The sequence below is a fragment of the Galleria mellonella genome, unplaced genomic scaffold (genome assembly GCF_026898425.1).
Source record: "Galleria mellonella isolate WM207_F2 unplaced genomic scaffold, CSIRO_AGI_GalMel_v1 utg36, whole genome shotgun sequence".
NCBI lineage: Eukaryota > Metazoa > Arthropoda > Insecta > Lepidoptera > Pyralidae > Galleria > Galleria mellonella.
In genome coordinates, this window is record NW_026442086.1 from 5281103 (window position 1) to 5308330 (window position 27228).

The 27228-nt window shown below is 33.6% G+C and overlaps 4 protein-coding genes across 4 annotated transcripts; 3 read left to right on the top strand and 1 right to left on the bottom strand.

Moving 5' to 3' along the window:
* Positions 1-36: 36 nt before the first annotated feature.
* Positions 37-688, top strand: LOC113516535 (uncharacterized). The gene has a single exon (XM_026900953.3). The coding sequence runs from the start codon at positions 180-182 to the stop codon at positions 600-602; it is 423 nt and encodes a 140-aa protein (XP_026756754.1). The 5' UTR covers positions 37-179; the 3' UTR covers positions 603-688.
* A 53-nt stretch (positions 689-741) lies between these two features.
* Positions 742-15819, bottom strand: LOC113519254 (dynein regulatory complex subunit 2). The gene is made up of 10 exons (XM_052897412.1): positions 15639-15819; positions 15021-15170; positions 13648-13761; positions 13102-13240; positions 12651-12874; positions 5705-5902; positions 4316-4510; positions 3261-3413; positions 2791-3026; positions 742-2288 (listed from the first exon to the last, which is right to left on the bottom strand). The coding sequence occupies exons 2-10, from the start codon at positions 15150-15152 to the stop codon at positions 2144-2146; spliced, it is 1536 nt and encodes a 511-aa protein (XP_052753372.1). The 5' UTR covers positions 15153-15170; positions 15639-15819; the 3' UTR covers positions 742-2143.
* Positions 10061-12374, top strand: LOC116413095 (U1 small nuclear ribonucleoprotein 70 kDa). The gene is made up of 5 exons (XM_031910094.2): positions 10061-10215; positions 10838-11287; positions 11397-11633; positions 11772-11898; positions 12234-12374. The coding sequence occupies exons 1-5, from the start codon at positions 10162-10164 to the stop codon at positions 12335-12337; spliced, it is 972 nt and encodes a 323-aa protein (XP_031765954.1). The 5' UTR covers positions 10061-10161; the 3' UTR covers positions 12338-12374.
* Positions 15820-16496: 677 nt separating the features above from the next.
* Positions 16497-27009, top strand: LOC116413107 (dynein regulatory complex protein 10-like). The gene is made up of 10 exons (XM_052897376.1): positions 16497-16721; positions 17240-17484; positions 18590-18697; positions 19325-19354; positions 19916-20075; positions 22560-22695; positions 23041-23190; positions 23902-24031; positions 24544-24714; positions 26761-27009. Exons 1-10 carry the CDS (start codon positions 16592-16594, stop codon positions 26830-26832), a joined length of 1332 nt encoding a protein of 443 aa, XP_052753336.1. The 5' UTR covers positions 16497-16591; the 3' UTR covers positions 26833-27009.
* Positions 27010-27228: the final 219 nt, after the last annotated feature.

Here is a 27228-nt window from a genome sequence, read left to right on the forward strand (position 1 = left end):
GCTGGTTGCATAGATTTCATACAAAGGCTTTTTGCTTGAAGTGAATGCATGTATTGTTGACTTGACTGACAATTGAAAATAAATTCGTGTGAAATTTATCTCTTATTTTTTTGTATTTTATATATTATTCAGAAGTTATAGATATTTTCAGTTTTAATTTAGAAAATTCGTACACTAATATGGGTGATCACGATGATTTTGAAGACAGCCAGTATCCGGATAACGATGAATTTATCCCGTATGTAACCGGCAGTAACCTAGCACAAAGGAGTGGCGCGAAAGTGACTCTGTGGGGAAAAGTTGTCAAAGTTACCGCTAACGAAGGATTTTATGTTAAAACTGTGGATGACCAAGAGGTCCTTATAAAGTTGAGGAAGCCTTTAGATGAGCCTCTTGAGGGATGGTACGAGATCTCTGGTGTGTCTCAGGGGAGAGGTGTTCTCTGTGATGAATATGTACACCTACCTGATGAAATATGCAAGAATATCGACACAGAAGGGCACAAAGGCCTTGCGAGATTGCTGGTTGCTTTGGATGATCCTTGGAATCTTGGTGATAATGGTTCTAATATGATGGCAGGCATTGAACCAATGATGGAATGAACATGATAGCAGGCATTGAACGAATGATGGAATGAACATTGTTTATGTACATTATTATTTAAGGAATTAAAATCTCATTTTTATTATATATTTTTTTATTATAATTTACATTTACAAATTTTACGTTATTATTACATGGGGCAAAGGCAAGGCAATGATAAAATTTTATTACAAAATAGATTGTTTCACAAAAAAATATCCAACATTAGATATATAGAAAAATGAAAGATAGTCCCTAGATATGATTATGTTAAAAAATAAAGTATTATTAAATATTCTTACAATAAGTGTCTTGTTTTTGATATGTTATAATTAAAGATTGCATCCGACACAAAAAAATTCAATTGTGACAAAACCAGAAAAACTATTGGACCAATTTAGATTATGAGTGCCAATCTGTAAGTATATACATTCAGATAAAAATTTTCAAGATCGGTTTAGAACTGACAAAGTTATGAGGTAACAAACACAAACGAAATACAGCCGAATTAAGAACCTCATTCTTTTTTAAGTTGATTGATAAGAGAGAACAAAAACATCAGAATTATAAAAAAGGTTTCTTAATTACCTAACTATGTATGATCCCATCATTTAGTACATATTATTTATAAATAACTCTGTTTTATATTTATCATTATGCTAAAAAGCTGACTATTTTTTTGGACATATTGTCCCACCTGTCACATAATTTATTACACTTGATTATTATATGATATTTATTAGCTACATCCCAGGTTATAAAGGATACTGAGAGTGTTTACAGATGAAGTTTGTGTCTTATATTTCTTTGTAGATAGATAAACACTTATTTGAGCCATTTATGACACATGTAAATTAACAAATGAGTTCATACAATCAAAATTAATTACACTTTTTTAAATATGAAACAAAAGATAAAATATGACAATATGTTTTCGCCATGTGTGTCACAATGACCCAAATAGGATACAGCTCAGTGATAGTTTTGCTTAGAAGCAAACCACAGATTTTCAACTGCAGCCTGAAGTTAGGCTATATGACGCGTGCAACAAACCCAAAGTGTCCCTGTAAGACTAAATTAATACATAAAAATAGGCGGGAAAGGGATTGTTAGTAATGGAGACTGAGAATCCCATTGCTAGCAATATACCCAACCAGGTCGACCTCCTCGCGCTTCTCCTTGGAAACTATCATGGTTAATTCCTGATGAATTCATCATGATGGGCTAACTGGCCTGTTTTCATTCTCATCTATCACCCCTCACTGGTGCTCCGCCAGTGTATCCCATTAGCGTAGGCGGGGTTACCATACCATTTTCATCTATAAAAAAATACATAAAAATAGAATTGTATTACATAGATACATACATATATAAACAATATATTTGATGATAACGAACTAAACATACAATATAAATAATTCATCATATTAATCATTTTATGTTGAAAGCAGTTGTATATCTTATGTTTATACAGATATATAGAATAAAGCTATAGTTTTTGGAATGTTCTTCACAACCACTGGCAGTCCACCTCTGTAAACAAGTCCCTCGTCCGCACAGATTATGACGCCCCCATCCAGCACTGCACTCGGGGGTATGCTCTAATTCCACCAATCTCCTTATTCCTCTTTTCAAATGTTTTCATCCGTTTTTCATGCATCACAGCATTGGAGAGAGCACCTTCTATGCACGTAACTGGGCGGTTTCTGAAACAAAATTTATAAATTAAATCACAAAATTATTCATAGAAAAAAAAAAGTGGGAATATATAAAGATGCTATTATTGTAATTCTCGTTTGAAACATCGTCGAAAGCCTAACTGTAATTGTCAACTCGTATGCCAAGCGTGGCAACTACTGGCAAAACACATAAAGGGGTTATGGAATACATATAAGGTTTATGTTAAGCAGTGGCCGATTAACGGCTGATATGATGATGATGATGATGATGATGATAGGTAGTGAAGTAAATTAACAGATAATGGTTGATATAATTATCATTGTTTTTATATGAACAACATATATAGAGACTAAAACAAACACTCATCAATACAAATGTCAATTTTTGAATTCGAAACAATGATAATCAGAATACTATTACGACAATGGACATCAGCAGACTTTTTTATGGTCGAGAAATTAATCTTTCGCTTACATTTCTATTAAGTTCTATTGAATCGGAATGTAATTATAGGTTTAGCATACGTACAACACTTTCATGGAAGGATCTATCTTATGCATCTCAGACTGCAGCTTCACACTAAGAGGTCTGTCCTTCCCGCCCCTCAAAGCCAGCTCCGTCAGGTACCTCTTTATGTACGATTTCAGTTGGACATTTTCTTTCGTTAGTTTAACTTTCTCGGCTTTCAAGCACATAGTCTGCACCTTCACTCTGTTCATTTTAAGCATGAACTTGTCCATTTTGCTGTACTCTTTACATTCGTTCTGTGAAAATTTATAAATAAACACCACTGGACAAAGTTTATGCGATGGGTATTATAGACTACTTAATAAAAATACTTTTTTTTGTTAAAATTATCCAGAACAGTACACACAGACGATTATTGTGCGAGATTTGATTCCGTGACCATACAAGGTCGTCAGTTTGAAGATTATGAAATCCAACATGACAGTAAACCATTATAATTAACAAAATCTGAATTGTAAAATAAAACTTACAATCATCGTCCCGTCAAGATTTTCAAAATCGACCGGTGCTCCATCAGTTTCTATATCCATCATGAACGCCTCATCATCGCTGTGTTCATATTTCCCACAAATTTCAGCCATTTGTAGAATCTTATCTAATTTAGACTTAGTTTGTTCAAGTTGCTGGAAAAAAAATACTAATACATCAATAATAAATAATAGGACATCAGTATCAGCTCAGCAATTCCATGTCCTTTGGATATCATCGAGTAATCAGGATTTTCAGCATTTAAGTTTCCAGCTATCGGGGATGACAGTTTGGGATTATTATGTCACTCTGTCCTTCATCATCTATAGGATCTGCTAGTTTTTTTTTTAATGGGTGATAATGGAATAGCAACCCCGCCCGCGCTATTGGTATACACTGGGGGGGGGGGGTGGCAGCAGTGAGAGATGATAGGTGAGGACGAAGCAGGTCAGTTTGCCCAACGTAACGAATTCAACAAGAATTGTTCGACCTGATAGGGTGTATTGCTAGCCTGCAATTATTGCTAGCCTGCCTTGCGGACCTGTTAGCCCCCATTACTAACAATCCCTTTCCCCCCACCCCGATCTGCTATAGTATTGGTTAATAAGCCACAAAAGCATTTTAACTATTATAAATTGTTTCTTAAAATCTTAAAGTTTTTAATTACTTTCTGAGGTCTAAAATCTTATGCCGCGAAATGTAACATGAATGTTTTTTATTGCATGGACGCTACCAACCTGCTACATGCTTTTATTCCCCTTTTTTTCTAACCCTTTGTGTTGCTGACCGCAGATGGCCTTTACAACTTCACTGGACGCGTGTGCAGGAGCGAGTGCAGACGGCACTCCAAGCCCGCGAGAGTATTTCCCCTTTTGTTATCTTTCGTGATACACTGCATTAATTAAATTCTTTCAGTCTTCATCATCATAGCAGCCATTATCGGTCCACTGTTAAACAGAAAATAATTCTTTCAATGCATGTTACATTACATGTTACGTTGCACCGATCTGTACTCAGCGTTACACTGTTACAACTCATATTATCACTATTAACGTACTTTAATGGCATCTTGACTTGCATTAACCATAATTGATAGTTTTTCATTTCCTTTACATTTGTCCATATTAGAATCTTTCTTCATTTGCCAATACCGCCTCGACAATTCTTCCTTGTGATTGGCCATTTTCTTTAATTTTTGTGCCATCGTATTTGTTGTGCGGATCCACTCTTTTTGTAGGTTCAGCAGAATTTCCTATAGAATTAAGAAAATATTCAATATTTTATTTTAAATTATAATATGGACAACTTATCGACATACTTATCTCTTAAGCTAATGAGAATTCTTGTTTATAGGTATCTTAGTAGAATTCGGCTTTAATTTCAATTAGTGTGTGGTAATTATAAATTTGTTGATTTATAGTTACCACAGCCTACCGACATTTGTTAGGTATATGATTTGCGTCACATTAGTCAATAATAGTACCAGAGACTTAGTACAAAAGTCGTTTGCTTGGGAACCTCTGTCCCATTCGTGTTTCAACCGTAAAGCAGTTGTGTTTACGAGTACATGGCTGTGTTTCGGTTTGAAGGGTGGGATATGGCGTGAATTTACAGGGTACAGAGGAATAACACCTGAGTCCTCAGGAATGTCAACACATGGGGGGTATCATGGGCGAAACAATATACTCTGTTATGTCCATGGCACTGCTCATGTCTATAGGCGACGGTTACCACTTTCTATCAGGTGGGCCGTCAGCTTGATTGCCATTTTTAAGCTGTATAAAAATAATTCAAATCTTACATCAGTTACCCAAGTCAATCCAAGAGGTACCTCACGCAAATTACTTTTTATTATGACATGAAAATGAAATGGCAACCTTGCCTATGGTGTTGGTATATACTGGTGATATACCAGTAATGGATGTAGCCAGACCAGTTATTTTTTAATGGATGATAATGGAATGGTAACCCCGTTTGCGCTATCGGTATACGCTGGCGAGGCACCTGAGAGATGATAGGAGAGGATGAATGCAGATCAGTTAGCACATCGTGACGAATTTACAAGAATTAACTACGATTAATTACGATTACGATACGATACGATTAATACACCTCCACGCGGACCCTCTTGGAGCTTCCAAGAGGGTCCGCGTGGAGGTGTATTTGTCAAGATATATTATTAGAAATGCCAAAACTTTGCCAGACCAGTTGGCATATAGTGATTAGAATTGATCACGATAGTTTCTACGACGGCCGCGCTGACGTCAACTTAACAAGATAGGTATATTGCTAACAATGTTGACTACATTGTGAACCTTCATTACTAACAATCTCTAACAACCCCTACAACCTAACAATCCACCCCATCCACAAAGACCACTTAGTATGAAGTCTTCTTTGGGTGGCTTGTACATCTACCTAAATCTAAATCTAGTTCAAACCTTACAGTGGATTGTTGAATCTTGAGCTCGTTTCTTGCGATATCTCTCCTATAGAAGTCGTCTTTCTCCCTTAGAGTTTGATAATGCCCCATAATAGGGTGGTGTTGTTCTAAATAGGTGTTGTAAACGTCCCTAAGTTTTGCCCAGTACGTCTCGATTTCTAGTCGTTTCGGTCGGCAGAGGATGCGCATATCTTCAGCATGCTGTAAAACAGAAGATTACATTTAATGAGCTACAACGAGGTTTCTTCACAACAAACATTTGCATAATTTAAATGTAATCACGTCGTATAGGTACCTTGTTAAATGAAAGATAATTAACTTCGTGAACTACTAACGACGACGTAAATTTTACTTTATATAAAGGTAGTTAAGCAATTTGGAAATGGACTTAGATAGCGCCTGTAATAGCTTATGTCAATATTATCTAATTTGATTAATTAATTGATTTATTAATTTGTCTTTTAATTAATAATGATATCACTAAATAAAAAAACTCATTTTTCTATCAAGGCAGGAAGGATGATGGAATGCAGTATGTGCGTGTTACCAAATTAGCGTTCTTTAACTACAGTGTACCTGTTTTTTCAAATGTTTAGTTAGTTAAGTGTTAATAGTTCTTGATATAAGTTAATAAGATAATATTATCGTGTTAAGAGAAGAAAATAGTTCTCAGAAATGAAACAAGATGTTATAATAGGTTGTTATGATGTTAACGATTAATTTAGCTAGCTATGAATTGCAAATTTAATTCCTATCTAAATTGCAGACTGTTTCATGTCTGTTTCACAGACAGGTTGATAAGTCCACTTGATTTATCAATCTGAATAAATTTAGTATGCCCATTATAATGGAATTAATACCATAACTATTATTATCTATGAAGCATCCATTCGAATGTACCTACATTACATACATAGCGCTCCAATTTGAGCAACTTGACAGCATTAGACATAATAACAACAATATCAGGAGCAAAACACGACGATTTACAATTGGTCACATCAGGTTTTCCTGCAATTATAGGACGTGGTTGCGTGGTGCGTGATTCCGTTGATATGTCGCCGCTGACGAGACAGCTACAGACACGTGAGGTGGATCCGCTTTGTCCATTCGACACGAGGATTTAATTCCGGAATATATGAGCGTTGAATATATCTATGTGCATTGAAATAAACTTTTTTAAATTACGAGCATAGTAATCAAGGATGTGGTCCGCCTGATTGTAAGCCGCTAACACACCCTATGGGCCCATAAGAGATTGCGATATTATTGACATCACTTGCGTTTATCCGAACCTGTGATTACATATTAGTATCTATCCAGTAGGTAATATAATCAGAAATAACACTATCATATCTTTGTTGATTCATCAGACCAGAACACAGTACTTATATGTTTTACAATAGTTCCTGAAGAGGCACCTTGCACTCGGGTTTAAGTCGCCAAGCAGTCATGCTTACATATTTGTTAATTTAAAGGATAGACAACGACACTATTGCTAGGTAGGGGAGCACGGGGGAATCAGAGCCACAGGGTAATGGGAGTTACTCTAGTTTACATGCTTCTTGACAATTTAGACCCTGTTTTGTTTTAACGTATTACAAAAGGACGCGGGAGGGATGCATATGCCTCGTTGTGTCACCGTTTAGTTGACTTTTAGTACACAAATAAATAGCACGTCAGTTTTTTAAGCTATTCATCTAATTTTTGACAACATTCAAGGACAAATTGTGAGTTTTTAATTTATTTTATTATTAGTATTGCTTCTTTTATCTTATAGATTTATCATTAGAGTATCGTATAAAAAGGTTAATTTATGTAAATAAGCAAATGTATTTTGACAATTATATGAAAACCTAAAAATGAGCATTTGGGGAAATGGGAGTCGAATGGCTCTCATTACCCACTTCATTTCTTGTAGTTTTTTTTCAGATGCCTTGAAAACAAGATAGGATTACGGATAAATATCAGTGGAATCTGGTTACTACACCGTGCTATCAAGAGAGTCAATGAAGATAGAATATCTCTGCATAAGGCTGCCCAAGGGTTTAATATTCCATATAGTACTTTGCAAAAAAGGTATCGCAGAGCAGTACAAACCAATCCTCGTCTCGGAAGGAAACCAATATTTTCTACAACGCAAAAACAAATTTTGGCTGATCATCTCATTCACATGTCGAATCTTTTTTACGGCTTAGACTCCATGAAATTTAGAAAATTAGCATACGAGTGTGCTGAACAGTTGAAGATATCTCATAATTTTAATAAGGAACTTAAATGTGCGGGACCAGACTGCCTTAAAGGATTTTTGAAAAGAAATACTAATATCAGTGTTCGCAAACCTGAGTCAACTAGTATTAACAGAATTGAGGGATTTAACAGAGTAGAAGTAGAATTATTTTCCAAAAATCTTGAGGAACTAATGATAAAAAATAATGATGCAGCGCACCAAATATTTAATGTAGATGAGACGGGAGTGTCTACAGTGCAGAAACCAGGAACAATTTTAGCAAAAACAGGTCAAAAACGAGTTGATACTGTCACTTCTTGGGAGAGAGGAAAGACAGTCACTGTTGTTTGTGCAATGAGTGCTTCTGGCGTTTATGTGCCTCCTATGTTTATATATCCGAGACAACGTTATTCTCCTCTTTTAGAGAAAGATGGTCCTCCGGGTGTAATTTACGATTGTTCAAAAAATGGATGGACAAATGAAAATCTATTTTTTAAATGGTTGCAACATTTCAAAATGTTTGTAAAACCGAGTAAGGAAAACAAAATATTGCTTATTCTAGATAATAATAACAGCCACTCCACTTTAGAAGCATATGAATTTTGCAAAGCTAACTACATCAACATGTTGTCTACACCACCACACTCCTCGCATCGTTTGCAGCCTCTAGATATAACATTTTTTGGTCCTCTAAAAAAAGCATACAATCGCGAATGTGACCTATATCTCAAATCAAAAATATGATTAAAATCACAATGTATGATATGCACATGCCCAATATTCAGGTAGTGATTCTGCCAAAAATTATGTTTGTGATTTTTGTATGAGGCGATAATTGTTTTTAATTACATATAATTATCTATAATTTTGCATGTTCCTAAAGATAATATAATTGTATTTTGAATGAGAATAAGTTTAGTTTATAAACACATGAGGAAAATGTATAATTATACAATATTTTGTTACATATTGTTATTGTGGTTACCATTACCCCGATGGATCTTATTGCCCCTATTTCTGATTCTAATTACCCCGTACTCTTGGCAATGGGAGCCAATGTTACTTTTTTTTTAAGTAAAAATTATTTTCATTTTAAGTAGGTTTTTTTTAATTTCTATATTAACAGGATAAGCCTGATTAGTTACATTATAATTAAAAGAAAAAATTAAAATAAAAAGTGATTTATACAAAAAGTTATTTAAGTTTTAGCTTAAGTGGCGCCAATTCCCCCGTGCTCCCCTACGTAGGCATAATACCTTGATCCTAAACAACACCTGAGAACTACTAGAAATGTGAAATAGTGTGAACTACGTATTGAGCATCACACAATACGTAGTTCATGTATGTATATAGGCAATGCTTACCATTTTCTATTAAGTGGATCATTAGCTTTTTTGCCAATCCAGATCCTCTACTTATCATTCTTACCATTTCTATATACGCGCAATAAATAATGTTGATGAGTTTTTCTTAATTTGATATCATACCAATTCATGAGTATATAAATCGATTAAGTATAAGAAGAATAAGTAGTGTAATAGTAAATAAAGACGAATCTATCTAGGTACCTATTCTAAGGCAAAACAATGTTCGAAACCAATTATAAAACCTATATGTGAGTTTATGAGCGCCGCTAGGATTACTTTCAGAAATAAATATAAATTATAGATTATACATGTACCTATGCTTTTTAAAAAAAAAATAGAAAACTAGAATTTTTTATTAAAATTTTTATTGAAACGGTAACTTAATTAAAAAGAAATGGTAATCTTTTATGTGTAGGTGCGTTTATGAGCGCCGCTTATATTACTTTTAGAAATAAATATAAATTATATATATATATATTTAGATTATAATTGTATGTTTTTAAAAAATTAAGACAGCTAACTAAAAATTTTTATTCAAACAGTAACTTTATTAAAAAGAAATCTTAATCTTTTATGTGTACTTTTTCCCCAACGGGCGGTGCATCTCTTCTTGCAGTTGCACTCTGCTGGCGGCGCTTATATGTCGTATGTTTGTTTGTAGTGTTTGTTTCACGGAAGTAATAGAAACTTGTTTATATATCTACGTCGAATACAACTCAAATTAGGTATCTAATTGATAATTTGACCATAGCATTTCTGTTTCGAATCTTTTGTCTGCCCTAGGGTAGTGAAGCGTGGATGGCATTATATATGGTTCGCCATACAGTCGCCGTCATCAGTATGGTGATTACAACTTAGTGAACATGTGTATCAGATATTGTGTTTTTCTAGTGACTTTGTATTTTTGGACTAGCTATGTGAGTATATAGGCATTCTATAGCTACTTGCATAGTGCATCACGTGCATCAGTTTCAAGAAGACCATACAAAAAGTTTTTTCAACCGACTTAAAAAAGAAGGCGATTCTCAATTCGGTTGCATTGTTTTTTAACGTTTGTTACTTCATAACTTCGTCAGTTGTAAACCGATATAGAAAATTCTTTTTTTTTTTTTTTAATGACTAGTTTTGCCACAATTGGAGAAAGTTTAAATTTTGTAGAAGACAATTTAATTATTATGCAACTTAGAATGACAAAGTAGCTAATTTATTAAAAGTCTTATTAATAATACAAATAATGTAGGCAAAACAATTGAAAATTTGAGAAATTAGGTATAATGAATAGTATTTTTACTAATTATATATATATATATATATATATATTAATAATTTTATATATAATTTAATAATTTACTTTTAACAATTATATTTATATATATATATATATATAATTATTAAAAGTAGGTACTTTAAAAGTCTCTTATTTAAATATATATCTATTAAAGTATATCGATAATAAGAAAGCAGTCTTAGGATACTTCAATGTTCTAAAGTAAAAGTCAAAATCTTGAAAATATTTACAGTGTACTTTTTTTTCTGCAGGCTTTGAACTGTCGCTCCGATGGTGGTCCAAATGAAAATGAATTGAAAACAATATACTCGAACTGCTTAAAAGAACAAGAGAGGAAGAATTCAAGTAATACTCGAAGATATTACAATGATCAGGACTGGACTGACCCTCGAGGGTATAATACTGGAGACCAGTGGGACAGAGAAGATAGAGGACGAGGTGACCGTGATAGAATGGGAAACAGAAATGATAAGTTCGGTGGTAGAAATGATAGATTAAGTGGCAGAGATGATAGAAGAGATAATAGAGATGATAGGACAGGCGGTAGAAATGATAGAATGAATAGAAGAGATATGATAGGTGGTAGAAGTGATGAGATGGGAGGTAGGAATCATGATATGTCAGGGCGCGATGATGATGGATTTAGTAGATATCATGTGACAGGGAGGGACGATTTTATAAACAGTGATGAATATCTAGGTGTAAGTATTTCTGCTTATCTTGATTTTATAGATATATTACAATAAATAGTTATGTATTTTTTATTATATTAGTAAAATATAAGTATTCAATTTAAATATATTTTGTTAGGATATGTCTCGACATCACAACTATTACACATCCACACAATCTTCGAGGAGATTCAGACGTGATCGAAATAAGGAGAAGAATTCAGGGCACCGTAGTCAATATAATCCTAATGCACAAAGACAAATGGATTACGAAAACCGCTATAGGAGTGAGGAACGAAACTCTAGTAGAAACTCCAGCAAAACTGAAGAGAATCAAGCTTGCGCATTGCATTGTTTTTTGGAGCAACTAGAAATGGTTGGTGTGCATATTTAATTTTTAAAAGAGATTTCAATTTATCAATAATAAGCTACCAAGAGATAAGCAGTACGTATTTCTGAACTAGAAAAAATCTCTTAGAATATGTAGGTATCTACTAAAAATGAAATGTTTCAGACAGGTGAAGATGGAATGCCGGATAAATATTTGGTGACACAGATATTAACTAAAGATGTTAAAAACGAAGATCTTACAGATTTCCTTCAAGAATCTATTGAGGAATGTTTCCAAATATTGCAGAATGGTAATCTTTGTTTATTATATTTTCTTTCTTTTGACATAAATGCAAGCAAATTTTTCATATTCTACTATTCTTAGTCTTCAGATTAGATATATTAATTTTGAATAAGATAATTTTTAAGGAACCGTAACTGTCACTGAAAAGTTTAAATATGTAGTTCAATTTGCTAAAGTAACAATCAAAATACGGATATAAAAGAAAATAACGAGATATTCACAATATATTTTATTAATTTAATTTTTACGGTAATTCATGAAATACCTATATTTATTATAGGTCCTATACCTGTATCGTACCGGAGGTAATTTGTAATACAACAACAAAAATTATTTTTGCAGAGAACTTAGAAGAAAAATGTGACTTCTCGAAAAATCTTCTAATGTGCTTAACAGAAAAAGGTCGAGCAAACTGTGACGATTGGAAAGATGATATGCAATTTTAATTGACTTTTCTTTATAAATAATTATATCTTCATAATATATTTGACTTTTAATTACACTAGAAACTGCTCCTTTCTACGACTCGCCTACGAGATAATCAGTCTGCAGAAATCTTACTTTACTGTTCCCGCTATTTCTATGTGAGGATATGTAGATACTACTGTCATACTACATAATTAAAATGGGATCAACATGAGAATAACTTGTATCGATTGAAAAAGTAATAGTAAAACGTATTCCAGAATTGGTAAAGTGCACAAGAATTCAGAAGGATCTTCTTCTTTTAGATGTCCCTTAAAAATATATTAAACTCACCTCTAGTCGTGCATCATTTTTTGCTGTTGCTCGCTGTAACTCCTTCTCATTCTTATAAGCTTGGAAGTCACGATCTTGAATATAGATTATTAATTTTAGTTTCATTTCAGATCTATCTTGACCATCAGTTATGTTCAGTTCTTCTTTATCCCAATTTTCTAGTAGTGTGTTCTTTTGAAAATCATATTCGGTTTGCAATTTATCGAGACGTTGAGAGCCTACACCTGTAATAAAAAGAATTCGTTTAATAAGCACCTAAATGATTTTGTAAAAAAAAATATTAATTTATATACGTTGTAATCATACATATATTTAATTGAAATCATTAGTACAGGGAGTGTTTTTCCAGAGAAACTGAAGTTTCCTAAAAGAATATGGGTCAAAAATCTAAAAATCTATACTGAAAGAAGATACTAATGATTTCAGTTTTACTCACTACAATTTTATATACCTAAAAAATAGCTCAGCGTCTCTGTATGAGCTTGGAAGGCGCGGCGATGCTGGTCATCAGAGTCCTCGATGGCGGCCATCAGTGACTTTATCAAACGATCCTTACGTTCTATCATGAAGTTGAAGCTAGTTATCATTCCCTGTATAATATAAGAACTATTTCAGTTTGTAGAATCATAAAAAAACACCATATAACTACTATTTATTTAATATTAGATTATTTATTTATGATTTTCTATTTCAATATAATTATAAAATACGTCGTTTCGACATCAGAAACATTTTCTATTCGTCCTTCGAGCCGGATCGCTGGTTGCTCAGATTTTTATATTTAGTAAAGTATAATTATGCCTGCTCAAGATTGCGATTGGTATAGAAGAGAAGGTTTTAAATATATAAATTTACATATATAGAATAACAGTGTTACTATTATTATATTGCGATTGTATTATTTTTTCTTGGTTTATTATCGCCCACTTCGATACAATAAATAAATACCTATACAATACGTAGAATATGTAGAAATGATAGGTACTCTTTAACTTGCCTGTATCTCTAGTGCCATTTGCTTACATTTGATTTTTCGTAAAATATACCGCCACTGTTGATTTATTTTGGCCGTGTTCATACGACTGTATGATTCTTCTTTATCCAATTTATTCTGAAATAACAAATTTAGATTTAGATATTTGAAATAATGATGATGTCATATAAAAAAAAAATCTTTTATACGAGGTTTGTCCGGAAAGTACGTATAAAAGTTTTTTAAAAATTTTATTTTACAATTATTCAGGTAAATCAATTTTATCCCCTTCAAAGTACTCCCCCTGTTAATTTTTGCCAACGCCGTTTCCACTGTGAGAAGGCTCCTTGAAATAGGTTTCTCAGCTGCCCCGTCGTAGCTTTTTTTATCTCATTTATGTCCCCCAAATGCCGCCCCCGAAGTACCAATTTGGTTTTTGGGAACAAGAAGAAGTCACACGGGGCCAAATCCGGCGAATAGGGGGGTGTGGGTAGGAGGTGTGGGCAGGGGCATTGTCGTGGTGAAGAATACAACGCCCCTCTCGCGCCAATTCTGGACGAACTCGTGCCACACGAGCTTTGAGGCGTCTGAGCACATCGACGTAGAATTTTCCATCAACTGTCTTGGAGGGACGAATTCGTCGGAATGTGAAGTGGAAGGACGTCCTGAACGTGGGTCATCTTGAACGCTTTCTCGGCCCTCTCTGAATCTTTTTAGCCACTTGTGGACGGTTGGTTCCTTCACAGCATCATCCCCATAAACTGTTCTGAGATCGGCAAAAATTTCACGGCCATTCTTGCCGAGTTTACTTGATTACGACGCGCTGCTCTTCAACGGAAGCGGGCTCCATGCCGACGGGGTTTCGTTAAGAGGTAACTTCACAGATGGCGTGACAAGCCAGTTCGCACCGCACGGCGGTCAGACCAGAACTGAAGCATTGTTAGGGACATAAGGAAGGGGTCCTGCGCTTACCTGGCCTCCCCACTCCTCTTTCTCGCATTCCAGAACACTTTTATACGAACTTTCCGGACAGACCTCGTAGATAAAAGTTTTTTTTTTTTTTAATTTACTATACAGGGAGCAAATACAAACAATATCTTTTGGTATATAGCTTTCAATTAGTAACAATTTTGTTTATACCACCAGAATAGTGGATAAATTTATTTAAAGTTCTTAAAGTTTTAGTAAAGAAAAAAACAATGACTACATTTATATATAGTATTATATATGGAACCATACAATTAATTAAATTGTATATCTTTAAACAGATTGTACAATGATCTATCTATAGAACGAAACAACGACGTTTGGTGTCTTGTTCTTTTTTTCCTTTGTTACTTTAACACGATCTAAGTACAGGGAAAATTTCTGCTTGTCTAACGAGATTGTGATCTTACCTTTATGAACCTGGCTATAAGCTCTCGCTTTCTTCTTCGGGCTTCCTCTTCCATGTCAGCGCGGAGCTGAAGGTACCTTGCTCGCTCTTCATCCGACATCTTGGCTAATTTGTTCACTTTAGGTTTTGGCATTTTGAGGACTTTTAAATGCTGAAAAAATAATTAAAAAAAATCATTTATGTAATTGATTTAACATACTCTTTTTGGCTAAAAAAGAATTCTTATAGAGTTATGCTCGCTTGTTGTACATCTTGGATCAAAATAATTTATATTAATGTGCAATAAAGTACCTATAATTAATAAATAAATACTGTTACAGAATTTTCAAATGGGCAAGACATGAGTAGTACCATGGACATGACAGAGTATACTGGTTCGCCCATGATACCCCCCATGCGTTGCCATTCCTGAGGACTTAGGTGTTATTTCTCTGTACCCTGTAAAATCACGCCATATCCCACCCTTAAAACCGAAACACAGCCATGCAAACACAACTGCTTCACGGTTGAAACACGAATGGGACAGAGGTACCCAAGCAAACAACTTTTGTACAAAGTCTCCCTCTGGTAATTGACTTTAATTAATTGACTTTATTAAATACTTAAAACATATACTTACGTTAGTAGTCACTTACTGGTTTTGATTATTATGTAAAATAAATTGAAATAATACCTTACGTATATTTATAAGAACAGTTTCATTTATATATATCGTATTGGATCTATAAAACAGTTTTACTTATACATAACTTTGAAAGGATATTAAAATATCTATTGAACAAACTATTGTGATAGGTACCACGGCAACAAGTGTCGCTGCGTTCAATCGCCACCGCTGTAAATAGATATGGTAGACAGAAAAACCCGGCAATTTTATGTTATACTAATTGTTACCCACAACTTTGCTTGCGTAGATAGATACATTAATTTATTTGTTGCCTGGGATAAAAACTACTTTAAGTAAAATATTACTAGTATTATCTGTGCTTATATTGTAGCCAAAGTTTGTTTTTGGCGGAATATTGTAAGGATTTTATTTTATGGGTGAAAATGGTATGGTAACCCCGCCAGCGCTAACGGGATACGCTGGCGTAGCACCAATGAAGGGATATATGATAGATGAGAATGAAAACAGGCCAGTTAGCCCATCGTGATGAATTCATCAGGAATTAACCATGATAGTTTCTAGGGGGAACCGCGACGAGGTCGACCTGGTTGGGTATATTGCTAGCAATGAGATTCTCAGTCCCCATTACTAACAATCCCTTTCCCCCCTATTGCACCCATGTTGTACTTTTATACAGGTAATATACGGCTTTATTTGTATATAAATCTTAAAAAGCAACAGGTAAAGAAATAAAAATGTTAAATTATGTTAAGCTTTCAACCAAAATTCCAATTAGTAATTTTTTGATGAGAAATCTCTATTTGTTGCCATAGCAACTATCATTATTTTACTATTGACTGTTACCACAGTTACGTTACATCTATAAAAATCAAGCAAAATTTTATTACATTAGTGAATTGAATTCGAAAAGAGTGAAAAATCTAACTTGAAAGAATTTTTAAGTGATGGACGCAATATCCTCTGGCACTCTTCAGTCACCGTCAACTTTCTCCGAGAGTTCGAAGACAGGAAGTAGCAGATCAGGGACCAGCACAGCTAATACAGAAAAAGATAGGGATCTAACGAAGGACAATGGTTAATGATACTAATATTATAAATATGAAAGCTTGTAAAGATGTTTGGATATTTGTTACAATATCATGCTTAAACAGCTGAAGGGGTTGCAACGAAATACGGTACCTAGTTACGGCTAGTTTAATAAATACAATGATTCACGCGGGTAACGTCGTGGATAACTTATGTGCGTGCTAATAACTTATAGTTCTGTTATTCCAATTCCAGGTGTACCTTAAGTTTTGAAGTAAAGACAACACCATAAATATACCAGAGTGTGATATATATGTTGCAGTCAATATATATATATATATATATATATATTTTAAAACATCAGTAAAAGACAAACAGCAATTGCCAATCCGCCTGCCAAGCGAGGCAGCTACTGGAAAAACCCCCTATGGGAGAGGCTATTAATTTCATACGCAATATATATTATATAAATATTTTTTATAAATATAATAGATGACAACGTAGAAAGTATAATTAAAAAAAAAATTAAGAGAAATAAAAATAAAAATTAATTTTTATTTTATTAGTCGCATCTCCCATCGATCTGGAATGCCACATCCAAACGGAGCGCATCACTAAAATCCTGGACGAAGCCATATACAAAACCAAGCTAGCACTGTGTCTCCCAAAGCTCGTTCAAGAGTACCGGACACTCACCTCTGTGCTGTCCAGGCAACATATGGATGATCTGACCTTTATATTCGAACAATATGATAATCCTTTGTTCTCGACCAGTCTACTGAATATGGCTGCCATGGAAGACTTGAAAGCAGTGAGTGCATCAATATTTTAAGTAACATAGTATATATATCATATCGTAGGTGGGGTGGGGAGGGGAGGGGATTGTTATTGATCGGATACAGCAACCGTATTGCTAGCAATATATCTCCACGCAGTCTCCTCTGAAAATCAATAAAAAAAAATCTCTTGTCACAATGAGATAGCTATAAACATCTAAGTTCAACCTCATCTATCATCCTTCACTCATGTCTTGCCAGCATATACTGATAACGCAGGGGTGGTTACCATTTCATTTACACCACATAAAAAAGATAAAAGGCAATTTTAGTACGTTACTATATGTGTATGAGTTTAAGTCGGATAAATTTAGAAAATCAAATATTTAAAACGGCTCAACTTTATGTGGTCTAAATTATACCTTTCCGATATATTGTTTCTAATAACAAATACTGATATCCCTTTTTGAAGATTAGATAATTACTAGGAAAAAAAAACAGGACAAGGAAAAAATGCTTTTGAATCTTTCACAGTTCTTTCATAGCTGAGGTAAAGAGGTTTCTTCAGGGTCGGCAACGAGCCCGTAATACCTCTGGTATTGCAGGCGTTCATAGGTTACGGTAACCGCTTACCATCAGATGGGCCGTATGCTTGTTTGCCACATCAGTGGTATAAAAAAATATTTTATTTCGACACATTTATTTTACATTATTTTCAACAGACTTCAAAAAGAAGGAAGTTCTCAATTCAGTTGTATTTTTTATGTTTGTTACCTCATAATTACTTTAGTTATAAACCTTGGATAATTCTTTTTTTATTTGAAAAGCTATAATTAGAGGTTAGTCCCATAGAAATTTTATTGATTCTGTTGTTTAGATTTTAAATCAAAATAACTATTTTTTTTCACGATTGTTTCTTTTTTATCGGTTGTTTTATTTATAAAACACAATCTTAAATTATTTAGAAAAAGTTGTTTATTGTTATAAACGGTCGATGAAATTGAAGTTACAAAAAACGTAATTAACAATCTTACATTCCATTCCAATATTTTCTCGAACCCTACATTCTTAAAAACTTATGATTTAAAAGTGCTCGTAAATAATTTCCATAAAAATGATTTGTATTTGTATTATTTTTAGGGTGATATTTCATTGAAGAACCGTTTGAATCCAGAATTAGGACATCTATTGTACATTATGAATAGTTATCCAGCTCTCAAAGACAAAGTCGAAGAAATGATACAGGAGGTAACTATTTTTATATTATTGCATTTATTTATTTATACTTTATTGTACACAAAAAAATATAAACATATTGTTGAACAATTTATAAATAATACAATTGTACATGATAATTCTACGCACTTATACATATGTATATATATTTATCTATTTACTTATTTACGTATTTATATATTTATTCACAATTTGTGTTTGTTGTATTTACATTATTTCACCGGTACCTTTGCACTGGATTACCCAAATTAAATTATTTTCTCTCTAACTACACTGGGTTGGCTGGAAGAGATCTCTTTCAGAGATAAGTCCTACCTTGCTAACAAGTTGTTAAACTAATCATCGCTTGTATTGTTTAAGTGCAATAAAGAATATATATATATATATATATATATATATATATATATATATATATATATATATATAGAGAGAGAGAGAGAGAGAGAGAGAGAGATTCTCTTCTAGTAAACCCTGAGAAGGAACCCTGGAAAGGAGCATTAATTACCAACGAGCAGTGTGCGTACAATAATAGGAGGAAACATTTTATTTATTTATTATTATAAAAAAAATAGCATCTTATTGCAATCAAATAATTAAAACATTTATAATATAATAGAAATATTTCTTAATGTCTTACAGATGAAATTGGAGTATGAAGAAACACGGGAGGTAACCTGTTGTTTTTTTTTCTTTGCCTAGGTTTGTAACGCTAACTGCAAGGATGTTGTATTAGTTCAGGATATGTAATTGGTATGCTAAACTTTATTCAATTCCAATCATACGTTTAGATGTGATTAGACAGCAAATGGTGTAATTCTCTACCATCATGTCAGCCGTTAACTGTCCACTGCTGAACATAAGCCTCCTAAACCTAAACTTTTTCATCGCATTGAGTCCCGATAGTGTATTTAAAAAAAGTTCAATATACATATAAAAATAAGTATTTATAAATATACATAAAGGGGGGGGGGGAACGGATTATTAGTAATGGAGACTAAGAATCCCATTGCTAGCAATATACCCAACCAGGTCGACCTCCTCGCTGTTCCCCCTGGAAACTATCATAGTTAATTCCTGATGAATTCACCATGATGGGTTAATTGGCCTGTTTTCATTCTCATCTATCATCCTTCACTGGTGCTCCGCCAGCGTATCCCGTTAGCGCAGGTGGGGTTACCATTCCATTTTCATCCATAAAAAAAAATATATACATTAAAGTTATTTCCACAGACCAAACCTGTCAATGCTTTGGAGTATTTATTGACGTTCGAACACTTCCGCGATCTGATGGTAACACAAATGAATACCACTGCGGCGGAAGAATTGGCCGCGAAAATTAATACAAGAAAACTAGAAGCTTCCAATGAAAAATTGATTGGGAAAATTAAAGGTTTGTATTCGAATATGATTTTAATATGTTTGTACATAATATAATTTATCGCAGCGTGGCATATTGTAATATTTTATAATAATAATTATATATACACTCCTCGCAAAAATTAAGGGAACATAAAAATTTTTGAAATTTTTGGGTGATTTTCAACAGGCTGTATTTCAGTGAAAAATAATCGTACAGGAAATTTAAAAAAAGGGTTTTGAAGCTTGAAAACTCTAGTTTTCAGATTTTTTGGTAAAAAAATTTTTTGAGCTCCGGTTTCCATGCAATTCTTAAACAAAGCTGAAAATAAATGTTTTCTAAATTTTCTAGGTTTTGTTTTTCACTCTATGGGCATGGAAAAATTTTTTCGAGCTACTCCATTGTATAGGTCTTTTAGCGTGTTTATTCAGCTTCAAAAATCGCTTTGGATGGCTCAATTACGACCATTTGTCTTCGAGATATCGAACTTTGAATGCAAAAGCATCCTTTTCCATTCAACTGCTAATATCTCTGGAACTACTGGTCGTAATAAGCGGGCGCCGAGTTTCTTTATCTGCATAAAATTTCCAATTAAGCACAGTCAAGAGTTAGTGAAGAAAAAATTTTTTTCCACCTCTAACATTGAATTGAAAAAAGTGGAAAAAAGTGACTTTTTCTCCTTTTTTGGTTATTGCTGTATCTTCGCTAATATGGGCGGGAAAGCTAAGGTTTGAGGAAAATTTTAGTCTATTGTTCCTTAAAGAATAAATCCCTGGAGCGATCGGTTCAACGGTTTTCCCGGACCAATTGATTGAAATTTTGGAAAAAATAAGGGAACAAGGTTTTTGTCCCTTAAACTCACCCTAATCCATTCAAAAATCAATAATTTCATTTGTTTTTCACTTTTTTACTCAATTTTTTGTTTTGTAAAAATTCATTATCAAAAAAAAAAATCGAAAAAAATCAAGACAATTTTTAAGAAAAAATTTTTTTTGAAAAGTCGAAAAAAGTTTACAAAAAATTTTTTTTTCGTTTTTAAGGAAATCAAAGTTTTTGACAAAAACTTTGATTGATGATCGATTTACCGCCGGCATTAGCGTTACCCAAAGCATACCACGTGGAGGTTGCACGGTCGGATTTTTCTTTTGTGCTTACGCACGTGTTTATGATATGGGATTCTTCAGAAAAAATGAGACCCTGTGGTTCGTCAGCTCCGCAGTATTTCGTGACTCCAAACTCATTTTCTGAAGAGTGTGTGTGTTAGTGTTGTGTAAGTAATTTTTAGAAGAAATGAGACCCCGTGGTTCGTCAGCTCCGCAGTATTTAATGACTCCAAACTCATTTTCTAAAGTGTGTGTGTGTGTGTTTCTCCACGTGGTATGCTTTGGGTAACGCTAATGCCGGCGGTAAATCGATCATCAATCAAAGTTTTTGTTTGATTTCCTTAAAAACGAAAAAAAAAAATTTTTTGTAAACTTTTTTCGACTTTTCAAAAAAAAATTTTTCTTAAAAATTTTCTTGATTTTTTTCGATTTTTTTTGATAATGAATTTTTAAAAAACAAAAAATTGAGTAAAAAGTGAAAAACAAATGAAATTATTGATTTTTGAATGGATTAGGGTGAGTTTAAGGGACAAAAACCTTGTTCCCTTATTTTTTCCAAAATCAATACATGAAAGATAGGGGTTCTTTAAGGAACAATAGACTGTAAAATTTTCCTCAAACCTTAGCTTTCCCGCCCATATTAGCGAAGATACAGCCAAGTAACCAAAAAAGGAGAAAAAGTCACTTTTTTCCACTTTTTTCAATTCAATGTTAGAGGTGGAAAAAATGTTTTTCTTCACTAACTCTTGATTGTGCTTAATTGGAAATTTTATGCAGATAAAGAAACTCGGCGGCTGTGCGACCAGTAGTTCCAGAGATATTAGCAGTTGAATGGAAAAGGATGCTTTTGCATTCAAAGTTCGAAAAATTGATTGGTCGTAATTGAGCCATCCAAATGATTTTTGAAGCTGAATAAACATGCTGTACATACAATATAAATTATCGAAAAAATTTTTCCATGCCCATAGAGTGAAAAACGAAACCTAGAAAATTTAGAAAAAATTATTTTAAGCGTTGTTTAATAATTGCATGGAAACCGGAGCTCAAAAAATTTATATATATATATATATATATATATATATATATATATATATATTTCCTGTACGATTATTTTTCACTGAAATACAGCCTGTTGAAAATCACACAAAAATTTCAAAAATTTTTTTGTTCCGTTAATTTGTGCGAGGTGTGTATATATATATATATATATATATATATATATATAATTATCAAATAATCGAATCTGGGGCCGCCAGAAGGAGATCACTAAGGCCGTCGTTTTGATGTGACGGTATTACAACAAAATAGCGGTATGGAGATGCTTTTAAAATGCGCACGTTCATGATATCGTCATGATACATATTTCTAAGTAATAATCAATTTAATTAAAATAAAATGAGTAATGACATTCTAGAATATTCGACTTCGTTGAAAGAAGAAAGTGAGCGGTTTGAAGAGACGTTGGCATTGAAGTCGGATATAATCGATAAACTGGAGCATGAACTGGCACTTCTCAATCAAGACGCTAACATTAAACTAAAAAAGAAAATGCAAGTAAAAAATATATTTCTTTAGATAATCTTTTTCTATCAACCGACTTCAAAAACGGGAGATTCTCAATTCTGTTATAATTTTTTTTTATTTCTTACCTCATAAATCCGTCAGTTCTAATTAGATTTGGAAAATTCTCTTTCTACCTGAAAGGATATACTTATAGATTGGTCCATAGACCCAAATTTTATCAAAATCGGTTCAGTAGTTCAGTTTTTAGATCCAAATAACTGGTTTTATCACAGTTGAAGTCGGTTTTTTGTAGGACACAATCTTACAGATTGTTTATGTTATGACAGAAGTTTTTTTTTTATAGAAGATTGAGTTAACTTTTGTATTTTTAGATTGGATTCAGATCGTCAAATGGTGCTCGCTACTAGAGCTCATGCAGTCAAGAATGAAATGCTTAAAGAGGAAGAGATAGAAGTCCGAGAGGCATACGAGTCATTGTTGAGAACGCATTTGATAGACGAAAAAAATCAAAGAGCTCGAAGGTACCTAGTACTCGTCATTAAAATATTTTTTACGGCTGAAATGTTGTATTCGACATAAATGTTAAACATATGAAATTACTACGAAGCATGGTATTTAGTATATGCAACACTAGAAATGGTACATGCCGTTGCCGACTTTTTTTTTATACAACTTAGAATGGCAATCAAGCTGGCGGTCCACCTGATGGAAAGTGGTAACCGTCGCCTATAGACATGAGCAGTACCATGGACATAACAGAGTATACAGTTTCGCCCATAAAACCTCCCTCCCCCCATGCGTTGCCCTTCCTGAGGACTCAGGTGTTATTCCTCTGTACCCAGTAAATTCACGCCATATCCCACACTTCAAACCGAAACACAGCTATGCAAACACAATTGCTCCACGGTTGAAACACGAATGGGACAGAGGTACCTAATCTATCGACAATCGACTTTTGTACAAAGTCTCCCTCTGGTAAGACTTTGAAGGAACCTTAATATATCTTTTTTGAAGAATCCCATACTATAGTCTCTAGGGAAAACCTCAGTAGGGAGCTCATTCTACAGCCTGAGCGTTCGCGGGAGAAAATATCTTTGAAAGTTTTTGCACTGTATTAGACCATTTAGGTTCAAGCGTATGAGGACGAATTCCCTGTCGATGGCGAACGGTGCGATGATAAAAGGTGGCTGTGGGCAATTGTTTTCTAATTTACTAATTTTAATCCCGATAAGGTTCAAAGTGGAAACTCAGCTTCTGTCGTGGCTTCAAAAATATGATTTGGAAATGGGCGACAAGCAAGTGGAATTAGACGAGTTTACAGAGAAATATGAAGATGAAGTGCAAAAATGCGAAGAACTCGAGGTGATTTTTAGTATTTCATGGGCGTTCGAAGAAAAACTTTGTTGTCATCCAATAATTTTAAGGTCAAGATTAGAAATATCAATTTTTTAATTTATATATTGGAGCCCTTATACCTTGGACTTAGTGATTCATTAGTGATCCGTTCCAAACTTACACGGTTATTATATCAGCTGTTAATTGTCCACTGCTGAACAAAGGTCTTTCCCATAAGGGGAGCTGCGTATATGCTTAGCAGGCGGATTGGTAACCGCAGTTAGTCTTTAGTGATGTTTTAAGAGAGACGTTGCTTCTAATTTCTCGACCATTAAACTCCCTAAGCCGTCAGTTACTACACCTACGGGAAAGGAAAAGGTGGCTCCTTCAATCCCGGGACCACACAGTAAACATATGGTTAGATAGAGATAATATTGACAACTTATTAATTATTTATATCTAAAACATAGATACAAAACCGCTACACATTCTTGGCCCTTTTATTTTTATAGATATTTGTGAAGACATATATTTTGCAGGCGAAACTGGCAGAACAAGACAAAGAGTACATTCCCTTAATGGCGGAGCGCGAGGCAGAATATCACCAAGAGATGATGGAGAAGATGACAAAGTTCTTGATCGAACACGCCGCGAGGGTCATACAGTCCGCATGGAGAGAGGTGCTGGCAAATCGTGCAGAAAAGAAGCGGGTCAGTCGGTTTCGTATACCTATTTTTAACCCCCGACGCAAAAAGACGGGTGTTATAAATTAACGTGTCTGCGTGTTTGTTTGACATCGTAGCTCCTAAATTAATAGACCGATTATGATGTGGTTTTTTCGTTTTAAAGTTGACGTGAACGAGACGGTTCTTAGCTACAATATATAGAAATTTGTTCAGGTAGTTCAGTAATTTGCTTTTTCTATGGGTTTGTTTACCGGGGCTTTTTTAGAATTTTCAATAAATTTGCCTGGGTTATTAGTATATGTAGCCAGGATACTAGTGAAGGATAAATAGGTCCAGGAGGGACCGAATGGAGGTTGACTTGTTTCAAATTCAAATTCAAATTCAAATTCAAAAATCATTTATTCATGTAGGACATTTTAGCCGCTTATGAACGTCAAATTTGTACATTATAATTTTATATTTACCCTACCGTCCGTGTTAAAATTTAACCGTGTTAAAATATATTGTGTACCAATGGGGCTATTATTAACAATGCCTTCCAAATTTTTAATTCCTAAAAATTTACCATTGCATATTTATCTTCACGCTAATGCTTTTAGGAGGTATAATAGCGCGTGGAAAAGATACTGACTTGATTTATTATCGTTCCTAAATCATCTCAAATGTATCATCTATTTAATGTTATTTCAAATTTATTAAATTTATTATTTGCGTCTAAAGTAAATTTTTTAATTGAATAATATAACAAGAGCGGCCGACTTGACTACATCCAAGATCTACTGTTTACTGACAAAACCCTGTGCGATCTACCTATTATATACTTCTTGAAATCTCACATGAAACAACATAGTGCAGTACATAATTACGTAGTATTGTAGTATTTTATCATTTTATTGAGAGGGAAAACATAAAACTAAAAATTATTCTTAGTAACTACTTATTTATATTAGTGTGAGCATAGCATCTGAGCATCTTCCGCTAGATTAGCAAAATATTATATTTTTTTGTCCTGCCACGATCGACTGGATTAATAGTTGCGATCGACCGGTCGGTCGCAATTAACCGGTTGGCCACCCCTGATATTATATATAATATTATGTCGATATATTGATACATACTGTATATTAATATATCAATTAATATACTGACTTTAGAAAAATCTAATCGTTACATTAAAAAGACGTCAAATGGACGTTACCAATATTATTTGAGATAATTTTTCCAAATTATATTGTAAAATTCTGTATTTTTTGACTGACTTATTTTTACACTAGTTCTACATTATGGGAACGACTTGATTGATCTATTATTGATCTATAAATGTATCTTCTTACATGCAGCAGAAAGGGAAAGGCAGAAAAGGAAAGAAGAAAGCGTAATTTTGTTTTTTCTATATTTTCTATCTAGCATCAGGTAGGTATTGCTTTGCCTAGATATACTTTAAACTCCTAACATAAAATTAAGACACTATTTAAAATTAGGTTGTTAAATTTTTACATATTTTTATAAAAATAAGGTACTTTATGACGTCAAGCAACGTTGAGTGGGGTCACTTTTTGGATGGGTGATCAAATTGGTTATCAATCAGAAGTTATGTCTATACAACCAAATGTAAATACTATTCATCTATGTTGAATACGTAACCTGATGCATTCAATGAGTATGCATAGCTCGGTCAACCGTTGAGAATAGAAGATTATCTTTTCGGTTGATTGCATTCATGAGCATTCTTTCATTGTCTCTGAGCTCACACAATTTAGTGGGATCACATGTAGTGCTTATGCGTGTGGTTCTCTTTGTCTATTTAGACAAAGAGAGGGCTAAGGATGGGCAGCAGGATCCCTTTTGAAACATCTCCAAAGTCTAACTACAGTTGCCAATCCTCCTGCCAAGCGTGGCAAGCACTGACAAAACTCCCCAAGGAGGACGCTTATGTTCAGCAGTGGACAGTTAAAGACTGATGTGATGATGATGACATTGCTATTAAGAAAATAGTTTATCATTTTAATTTATATGCAGAAATTTTACATAATATTATAATATATTAAAAGTAATTAACATTATTTTCAGTTGAAAAAATTGCAAAAGAAAATGCAAGCGGCCACGGTCATAGCAGAGAAGAAAGGTGGAGGAAAGAAATAGAATTAAATATAAAATTTAATTTTGTAAGCTTTTATTGTTTCTTAATTAAATATAACATCAATTTTATAATGTTCTAATACTAGCCTAATATAATTTATTCACTAATAAAATATTAGGTAAATTAAACCAGCATTCGATATAACAATGGCACATATGCATTATGTAAAAATTACAGAACGTTTTCTTGGTATTTCTAATAACAAGCCAGAGTCGCAACAAGAAATGGAGATTTATTTTATTCAATATAATCTTTTATTTGTTTTCGACATTTTTTTCTTAATATTCGTTACAATATATATATATTTTTTTAAATTATGTTTTAAAAAATGTAAATTACTATTGAATTATATTAAAAATAAATCGTATTAAATTCAAATCACATGTCATGTTTCCCTC